We start from the raw sequence: 10,955 nt of genomic DNA on the forward strand, positions 1-10,955 counted from the left end.
CTAGAGAGGGTGAGGTGCTTACTTCTTGGGTCTGGTTTGAGCAGCAGATTCTGGGGTGAGGCTGTGTATACAGCAGCCTATCTCATCAATAAATGCCCATCTACTGCCCTGAAATCTGAAACTCCTGATTACATGTGGTATGGAGCTCACAGTGACTACTCAAAATACAAGGTGTTTGGGTGTGCAGCCTATGCTCATGCTAGGCAAAGTAAGCTTGAAGCTAGGGCACTGAAATGTATCTTGCTGGGGTATCAGAGAGGTGTTAAGGGGTATAGGCTCTGGTGTATTGAGCCCGGTAAGCAGAAGGTCTTGGTGAGTAGGGATGTGGTGTTCTTGGAGGATCAGATGCCATTCCTGAAAGATAAGCCGGACTCCAATGAAGATGAGGGTGATTTCTTCAAGGTGGAGCCTGTGGGGGTTGGCCTAGGAGCAGGTGGAGTCATTGACTCAGGGAGTGAGTCTGATTCAGATAAAGAAGAGGCTCCAACTCAGGGCAACCAGGCTAGTGAGTCTATATCAGACTCTATCAGGGACTATCAGCTTGCAAGGGACAGAGTTAGAAGAGAAACAAGGCCACCAACAAAGTTCTCTGATGTTGTGTATTATGCTCTGTGTGCAGCTGAAGGTATTGATGGTGCAGATCCACTCACATATAAAGAAGCTATGCAGAGTAAAGATAGAGAAAGATGGATTGAAGCCATGAATGAGGAAATAGAGTCTTTACTCAAGAACAAAACATGGATTTTGGTGGACAAATCCAAGCTGAATACAGATGGAAAGGAGAGGAAGCTGATCAGTTGCAAGTGGTTGTTTAAAAAGAAGGTAGAAACCACTGATAAAGACAGAATCAGGTTCAAGGCAAGGCTGGTGGCTAGAGGCTTTACACAGCAGGAGGGAATCGATTTCAATGAAGTGTTTGCACCTGTTGTGAAGCACACTTCGATTAGGATTCTATTGGCTGTGGTGAATCAGCTTGACTGGGAGCTACAACAGCTTGATGTGAAGACAGCCTTCCTCAATGGAGATCTAGAGGAAACTATCTTCATGGAACAGCCAGAGGGCTATGTGAAGATTGGAGAAGAAGGCAAGGTGTGCCTGTTACAGAAAAGTCTTTATGGACTTAAGCAAAGTCCTAGACAGTGGAATAAGAAGTTTGATGCACAGATGAAGAAGATTGGCTTCTCCAAGTCAGAATATGATGATTGCATCTACATCAAGAAGGCAGGCAAGACTCCCATTGCCTACCTATTACTCTATGTGGATGATATGCTACTTGCAGGGCCTTCTATGACAGAAATTCAGAAAGTTAAACAAGATCTGAAGTCAAGCTTTGAAATGAAGGATCTAGGAGAGTCAAGGAAGATCCTAGGCATACATATTCAGAGAGATAGAGGCTGCAAGAAGCTGTGGATGCTGCAAACTGATTATATTGAGAAAGTGTTGCAGAGATTCAAAATGGAAAATGCAAAAGCTGCATCAACTCCTCTGTCCCAGAGTTTTAAGCTATCAAAGGAACAAGCCCCTAAAACTAAGCAAGAGGCTGATGAGATGGAGGCTATCCCTTATGCTAGTGTGGTTGGAAGTGTTATGTACACTATGATTTGTACAAGACCAGATTTGGCTCATGCTATCTCAGTGACTAGCAGATACATGGCAGACCCAGGAAAGGAGCATTGGAATGCCCTTAAGTGGATATTGAGGTACATGAAGTCAACTAAGGACTGGGGGATTGTGTTCAATGGCTGGGAAGGTGAATCTGAGGAGGTTGTGCAGGGCTATTGTGATGCAGACTATGCTGCAAACCTGGACAACAGAAAGTCCCAAACAGGTTATCTTTTCACCATGTTTGGAACTGTAGTCAGCTGGAAGTCAGGGTTGCAAAGTGTTGTTGCTCTCTCAACAACAGAATCAGAGTATATAGCTCTCACTGCAGCTGTACAGGAGAGTTTTTGGATTCAGGGAGTGATTTCTGACTTTGGTTTTGACCAAAAGACAATGGTGATTCATTGTGACAGCAGCTCAGCTATGTGCTTGGCTAAACATCCGGGTTTTCATGAAAGGAGCAAGCACATAGACATAAAGTTGCATTTCATTAGAGATGAGATTGAAAAGGGGAGAGTAAAGGTGATTAAGATTAACACCTTGCACAATCCGGCTGACATGCTAACAAAGTCTCTAGGTAGAGACAAGTTTGATCATTGCAAGAAATGGATCAATGTTTGTGCAAGAACTGAGATGAGCCCTCAGGTGGAGAATTGTAATAATGGAGTGCTCATTTCAGTTGGAAGAAGCTCGGCTAGAAAGGAGTTCGGTAAGCTCGGCTTACCGAGCTGGAACTAGCCTGGAACTAGCCGAGAAGAAGAAGAAGAAGGCAGAAGTCGGTAAGCTCAGCGGTAAGGAAGCTCGGTATGGAAGCTCGGTATGGAAGCTCGGCGTTGAGCTGGAATGAGCCGAGAAGGAAGAGTTCGGTTGTAAGCCGAGAAGGAAGAGTTCGGTTGTAAGCCGAGAATGAGTTCGGTATTGAGCCGAGAAAGGAGCTCGGTCTTGAACCGAGAAGGTAGAAGCAACCTAGCCGAACTAGCCGTTGGAGCAGCAGTTAGTTAGCTGAGATGTAGCGGTTATTCTTCTTGCTTTCTTGATTCTTCTTGTAGTTAGTTAGTAGCAGTTGCTACGTGATTATAGAGCTTTAAATAGCTCACCGTGTATGTAGTTTAGAATAGAGTTTAATCAATAAAGAGTTTTCCAGTTTTCTCTCCAAGATTATCATCTTCAATACTCAAAGTGTGAGTGTGTGTGTTTTCTGCATTGTGTGATCTCATACAACAGTGAGTGTGTGTGTGATCTTATTGAGTGTGTGAAAGCCTTGTGTGCGTAAATCCCAACATTTTTTTGTTAATATGTCTTTAATTTGTATAATTTGCCGCTAGCCAAACGAGACCCATTTATATGGAAGTATGACACACAACACTGTAATCTGAAAACAATCTGTTCTTCGTTTCCTGCCTATGAACGTAGCAAACACAACGTTGGTGAAACACGTAAATTCTGTATATCTTTATATTTTTTATTTGTCTTGATTACACAATTGTTTTAATCTGTCATAACAATTTTATATATTACTACTTTCTTTTTACTTAACTTTTAAATATCAACCCAGTAACTTTCATGCCCAAAACAATGGCGTATGTATGTAGCTTGATACGGATAAATTAATTTTTAAATATAAACAATAAACACTAACAAACAAAATTAATTATTAATCGTGGCCGTCTGACCCGGATTACTAGTATAATTAAAATGGAATTTAGCAATCTCGGTGACCTCGAAGTGAGATCCTCTATTTGTTTAATTATACTATAAGATCAATTAGGTTGAAAGTTAACAAGACGAAACGGTTTACATTCACTTGTCACTTAATAATATTTCATCACAATAGTAAAATAAAAAAATAAAGCAGAGAATTAATGCGGCAATAAATGAGTCAAATCAAATACAATACACTCCGTCACCATTAGCGGCGTCATACCGGCGCTCCTCCTCCTCCTCCATGCTGTCACACAGCGCCCTCCCCCTCGTCTCCGGCAAGCACACCACAAACATCGCACACACCGCAATCGCCACCCCAAACACGCCGTACGACAAAAACGCGTTTTTCCTCCCCGCCGCCACCAGCAGCGGGCTCAGCGCCCCGCCGAACACCAGCGCCTGCCTCACCATCGACACCGCCGAGTTCCTCACCGACGTCGGAAACAGCTCTATCGTGTAGATCAAGACGATGTCGAAGGCCGTGCAGGCGCAGAAAAAGGAAAGCAGCTCCAACACTATCTGCATCCCCTGCCAGCTCACCATCACGCAGCACACGCTGCATATCCCGCTCATCACACACAGCCCCAACACCGCCCCCTTCCGATTCAATTTCCCGATAAATAAATAAGTGTAGAGCGACGCCGGAAACTCCGATAGCGCGTTCAACGTCACGCTCAGATATAAATTCACCGATAAATTCCCGAGCCCCAACGGCATTCCATAATAGATCATCCCGATCCCAAACCCCACCACCATCATCGACACCAGCCTCCTGCACGACCATCCTTTGCTTAAAAGGATTTTCGCTGCCGAGAAGATGTCATTTTCATCCATTGCTCTCTCCTCCCCGCACTGGCCGAAGAAGCTCTGCGTCAGGCTGCTCCGATTCGTCGGAGCAGCCATGCTCCTTAACGTCTCCGCGAATTCCTCTTTTTTCCCCTTGATAAAAAGCCACCTCGGCGACTCAGGAACTAAGAACACGAGTGAGATCGAATATATCACTGAGGGAACGCACGTCCAGAGGTACATCATCCTCCACGAGCAATCTCGGGAGAAGAAGGCGATTATCGGGAGAGAGAGAAACCCTAGCGTGAAGCAAATGAATCCGACGATCCCGATGTTTTCTCTCCATTTCTTTCCGACGAGCTCCGTGGAGAGGACGAGCGCGCACGTGCCGATGGTGGCGCGGCCGAAGCCGCTGACGAATCGCAGAGCGGTGTAGATCCAGACGCCGGAGGAGAGGGCGGTGAGGACGCCGGTGAGCGACATTAAGAGGCTGGAGTAGACGAGCATCTTTTTGCGGCCGAGGGAGGAGTCGGCGAGGGTGGCGAGGGCGAAGCCGCCGATGAGGCATCCTAAGAAGAAGGAGGCGGCGGGGAGGCCTTTGATGAGAGAGCCAACACACTGGAGGGACCAGTCGGAGATGATGGAGGCGTGGGAGGGCGTGTCCCATGCCCACGCGGAGGAGGGTAGCTGACATATGTCGACGTTAGAGCAGGACTGGGCGGTGGTGTTGGTGCAGCTCCATTGGGGCTCGGCGTCGGTGAAGACGCTGATGAAGGTCTGCTGGGCGTCGAAGAACCAAGTGAATGAGACGAGGGTGGCTTGGAGGGTGTGCTTCCAGCCTAGGTCGCCGATGCAGTGCTCGATCATGTCGTCGAGGGAGGGGGTGCGGTGGTAATCCGGCGCCGGGGATTGCTTTTCCGGGGCCGGGGCGGGGGAGAGGAGGGGCTGGGGATCGGTCATGTTGGGAGAGTTAATGGTTGTGGTGAGTGGAGTCTAATCAAATTTATACAGTATATGGTAGGATTCTGTTATTTTTAATAAAGTGTGTGGTTGGTTATCTAATAAACAAGAATTTATTAAGATTCGTTTTAAAGGTACTATGTATCTGGTGCCACCAAACTATATCCTATTTTGAAAAACATACACCTACAAAACAAGTTAATTAATACTACTACTACTATATACTCCCTCCGTCCCATGTTACTTGCACTGTTGCTTTTCGGCTCGTCACAGACTCCTTATACTATTTATAGTTTAAGTTAGAATTAATGCATTTAATTAATATGTTAGTTTAAGTTAAGAGCTCCCTTATTAAGTGATGTCTCATTACACTTAAAATTCTAATTTAATTACACTAAAAAATCAATCCCAAATTTACGGCCTAAATGAAAAGTGCGAGTAACATGAGACTGAGGGAGTATAATATTATGTTTTGTGTATATACTATTTATTTTATTTTAATAACAAAAACATTATTAATATCATTAATTTGTTTAATTATATAAAAAATAAGTTTAATTCCTTTTTCTTTGTAACTTTTAATTCTGTTATTTTTAATTAAGTGTGTTTGGGGCTCTAATAAACAAGAAATGATTGAGATTTTGTTTTAAAGAGAGGATGTATCTGGCGTAGGGGTGCTTATTCGGCCGGTCCGGTTCTAGATTTTGTTTTAAAGATAGGATGTATCTGGCGTAGGGGTGCTTATTCGGCCGGTTCCGGTTAGAACCGGACTGGTTGACCGGTTAACTGGTTACAAAATTTTCTAAATTCAAGAATCGGAACCGACCGGTTTCGGTTTGGAACTGGTCGGTTAAGAACCGGCCGGTTCCGGCTTGGAACCGAAGAACCGGTTCGTTATCTAATTTTAATTCAAATTTTACTCGAATAAAAATTTAAATAATTCTATACCCAAAAAAATTAATAATCCAACATCTAAAAATATAAAAATTTATGAACTTAATACCTAAAAGTACGAATAAACATAAGTCAAATAGTATAAACTAACAAAGCAACAATATTCATCATCCAATAACTAAAAATTTAAACAATTAAATACCTAAAAAAGTCCAACACCTAATAATATTCGACAAGTCAATACCTAAATTATAAAATAGGGTTAAGAAACTTGAATAATAGTAATAGTATATTAAGTTATATTAATATGAAATTATAAAATATAAAATAAATTAAATTTATTCTGGTTCCCGGTTAGGAACCGGTCGATACCGATTAGAACAGGAACCGATTTTATCAAAATTCAGAACCGGTACCGGTTCTGGTTCCTCACTTAACCGGTCGGTTTCAGTTAACCGAGAACCGGAGAACCGGTTAATCACCCCAGTTCTGGCGCCACTAAACTATATCCTATTTTGAAAAATATAAATCTACAAAATAAGCATACTGAGAATGATGTTTGTATATTTGCGATATGTTTAAAATAAAATATTACATGCTCTGGCCATCAATACAAATTCTATATTGCCATTTTAGTTCTATCGTCATTAAAGTCACATTTAGAATTTACTAAAAAATGCCAATATCTTTATCTTTACTTTTCTCTAATACATTAAATGCCATTATAAAAGTTTTAAAAATTAATTAAATCAGACAATTAAATAGCACAGCAACCAAAGTGGGATGCTGTATATTTTTCATATAATATAAAGTCAAATAGTAGTAATTTTTAAGGTCAAACATGAGACGAGACTTCTAAAAACTTCATAATGAAGAGACCCTTTTTATGGTAGTACTTTTAGGATACAATTGTACTAGAATTTGGTTAAATTTCAAAATTTTAAAAATATGTATTCCTTAAATCATTGTCCAGAAATATCTTAAATTTGCAATCAGGAGAGGCCCATTTTATGGTTCACAAATATATGTACAAACGTATGCTATTATTTTAATAACTGAAAATTATTGATGTCTTAATTTAATTAATTATTTAAAATAAGTAATTCCTTTTTATTTATAACTTTTTATATACGTGTAAAAATATGAATACTACACATTAGAATGAGGAAATAAACAAACAAGATGCATCATAGAATTATCCCAAAATGATGAGTATTTAATGATTACTAATTAACCAAAAAAACACGGAGAGGTCATTATTAATCAGTTTTAGTTTATAAAATTTGGGTTTAATGTCATTTTTATATCATTTTAGCTCATCATTTATTAAAATGACCTAAAAATATACTAACAATAACCTAAAAATATAAAACGCATGATTTTGTTCTGCGTTTTTGTATTAAGATTTAATTTTTCATAGATCAAAACCCTATATATATATATATATATGTATGTACCCCTTAAGTATATAACTAGAGAACAAATTTCAGCCACAAGATCAAGAAATTAAGGGCTAAGATTACTTTTAGAATTCTAGCATTATATTCATCTTTTGATTCACTATATGAATAATTTAGTTCACTCGAGGGTATATTGGTCATTTTGCTGAATTAAAATGAGGTGGGTCTTCTTTTTCCCTAATTTGAACATTCCACTTCCGGTCTCTTCTCTAAACCTCCTTCTCTCTCTCTCGAATACATAGGGTTCCGCCACCGTGACCTCCATTCTTCGTCATGTTTCCTCCATTCCAACCGTTATTTCCTCCATTCCTCGTCGTCGCATAGTTAGGGCTCATCACCGTGCTTTCCTCCGTCAATTTCCGGCGTTGTGTCCTCCATTCCTCACCGCCTCACGATCGCTGCGATTGCGTTTTCTTCTAATCCAGTTTGTAAAATTAAAATCTATTATAAGTTTCTGATTTTTTTTCTTTGAGCAATAGTTGGAGAATCGGAAAAAAGTATCACTGCCTGTTTTTTTTTCTTATTGAAATGTGAGGTTTGAAAATATATTTGGTGTGATCTTGTGCAGTGTATTTCTGTTGACAACGTTTCAAAGAGCTTGACGCGGAGAAAGATCACTACATGCTCAATATACTTCACTAGACGCAGAGCATATACATCACTATATGCTCAATATACTTCGCTGAAATTAAAAAAAGTACACTAAAGAGGCATGCATAATATACTTCACTTTATGAACAATATACATCACTATATGATCAATATACTTCACTGGAATAAAAAAAAAGAGTACACTATAAGACACGCAGAATATACTTCACTATATACACAATATACATCACTATATGCTCAATATACTTCACTAAAATGGAAAAAACAGTACACTATAAGGCATGCAGAACATACAACACTATATGCACAATAGACTTCACTATATGCACAATATACATCACTATATGCACTACATGCACATTATACATCACTATATGCTCAATATACTTCACTGAAATGAAAAAACAGTACACTATAAGACATGGAGAATATACTTCACTGTATGCTCAATATACATCATTATATGCTCAATATACTTCACCGAAATAAAAAAAAAACAGTACACTATAAGACATGCAGAATATACTTCACTATATGCACAATATACATCACTCTATGCTCAATATACTTCACTAAAATGGAAAAACAGTACACTATAAGGCATGCAAACATACCTCACTTTATGAACAATATACATCATTATATGCTCAATATACTTCACTGAAATTTTAAAAAAAACGTACACTATAAGACATGTAGAATATAATTCACTATATGCACAATAAACATCACTATATGCTTAATATACTTCACTAAAATGGAAAAACAGTACACTATAAGGCATGCAGATCATACTTCACTATATGCACAATATACTTCACTATATGCACATTATACATAACTATATGCTCAATATACTTCACTGAAATGAAAAAACAGTACACTATTAGACATGGAGAATATACTTCAATTTATGAACAATATACATCACTTTATGAATAATATACATCACTTTAGTGCACTGATTTTTATTTCAGTGAAGTATAATGAGCATATAGTGATGTATATTGTGTATATAGTGAAGTAAATGTCGTTTATAGTGAAGTAAATATGATATTTGATATTTCAGTGAAGAATATTGTTTATAGTGTATAGTTTTTTCATTTCAGTGAAGTATATTTAGCATACAGTGATGCATATTATGCATGCCTTATAATGTATAATGAGTATATAGTGATGTATGTTGTGCATATAATGAAGTAAATTCTGCATGTCTGATAGTGTAATATTTTTTCATTTATAGTGATGCACATAATATTTAGTGAAATGTTGTTTATAGTGAATTAAATATGATGTTTGATATTTTAGTGAAGTAAAGTGAACTAATTTTATCTTAAAGTGCACCATCTTCGATCATCTCATAATTCAATTCATGAGATGGTGAATTCAACTCTTGTGATGAAATATTGAATTAGCAGATCTTGAAATCGACAATTGACGATGGAGAAATAATCATTTGAGATGATATACAGATATAGTAGATCGCGAAATCCACAAGTGAGAAGGATAAATTAGCTCTTGCAATGAAGATTTTGCAATTAACAATGGAGATTGCTGAGCGTGAGCGTAAACGATGAAGATTGCAGCAAATCAACATGAGTCTTGCTACGTCTTGTTGACGCGATGGAATTTGTCGAGGAAGAGAGGGGTTCTACTATTGTTGCGACGCCGCTCCACATCGACTACGTCGGAGACCTCTTAGTGGCTGGCGGTGATGGATGAGAGAGATATGAAGTTGCAGGAGGCGGAAGAGGAGCATGAGGAGGCGAGGGCACGAGCATGGAGGTCTGTCGGTGCTGCGAGCGGTGGCGGAGCGGAGGACGGTGTCGCCGAGTTTGATTTTGTGTAAGCAATTCTGTGTGAGATTGAATGCTTTTACCATAAAATTTGGTTTCCAATAATGCCCTTATTCTATTTTTGTTAATTAAATATGAAAGATTTGCTGCCTTTATTTTTAGCCTTTGGATTGACATATTGTATGGTTGTGATTTATTCTCTAGTTATACACTTAAAATTAGTTAGACCTTGATCACTCCTCTATATATATATATATAGAGGAGTTTAGGGATGTATTCATTTCCTTTTTGTATCTTTTGTTCTTTGTTCTTTTTATTCTTAGCCCCACGATTTTGTCATCCGACGGTTAGATTGGTGCCACATGTCATTTAATAATGCAGATTTTCAGTTGAATAATGCACACCGACTAATAATGCACCATTATAGTATAATAATGCAGATTTTCAGTTGAATAATGCACACCGACTAATAATACACCATTATAGTGTAATAATGCAGATCATCTGGACCGTTGATGAATGAGATCTAACGGCCCATATTAAGAAGAATAAAGGATCTAAGGGATGAATAGGAAATAACGTTCCCATATATATATATATATATATATATATATATATATAATATTCTAAAATGAGAATCTTTTTATTTAAGAACAATACAAAAGATTATAAAAACTATATTAAAATAAATTAAATGGAGTAGTGAATAAAATATGAAAGAAAATAAAATAGAGATGATGAGAGAATAAAGTAAGATACAATATGATCAAATGTGTTACTTTATAATAGAAAAAGAAAATAATTCAAGTATAGTGGGACGATAAAAAAAATACGTCTAAGAGGAAGTACCATTTTTAGCACATGGATTACGAAAGTTTACTATAGATGCATGTCCTTGATTAATGAATGCATGCCATAGGTTCAATTAGAGAGGTCAATTGGACCAATTTTAGTCGCGTTACAGGTTAATCCGACTGTTATAAGTTATTTTGTCCATCTTTTACACAAGGAGTATATTTTTAAGAGAAAAAAAAGATGAAAATGTAGAAGAATAGTTAGAATGAAAGATTGTGACACGTGATAAATGAAAATAAGTATAAAGTTAATTCTTTTACTGCAATTAAATTAGTACTGATAGCCA

General features: G+C 38.2%; 1 protein-coding gene across 1 annotated transcript; it reads right to left on the reverse strand.

Annotated features, from left to right (window-relative positions):
- Nucleotides 1-3,249: 3,249 nt before the first annotated feature.
- On the reverse strand, nucleotides 3,250-5,052 carry LOC121776625 (organic cation/carnitine transporter 3-like). The gene has a single exon (XM_042173817.1). The coding sequence runs from the start codon at nucleotides 5,050-5,052 to the stop codon at nucleotides 3,487-3,489; it is 1,566 nt and encodes a 521-aa protein (XP_042029751.1). The 3' UTR covers nucleotides 3,250-3,486.
- Nucleotides 5,053-10,955: the final 5,903 nt, after the last annotated feature.

The sequence above is a fragment of the Salvia splendens genome, chromosome 18 (assembly GCF_004379255.2).
Source record: "Salvia splendens isolate huo1 chromosome 18, SspV2, whole genome shotgun sequence".
NCBI lineage: Eukaryota > Viridiplantae > Streptophyta > Magnoliopsida > Lamiales > Lamiaceae > Salvia > Salvia splendens.

Coding starts and splice junctions, on each gene's coding strand:
- LOC121776625 (XM_042173817.1), bottom strand. CDS start 5,052: ATGACCGATCCCCAGCCCCTCCTCTCCCCCGCCCCGGCCCCGGAAAAG.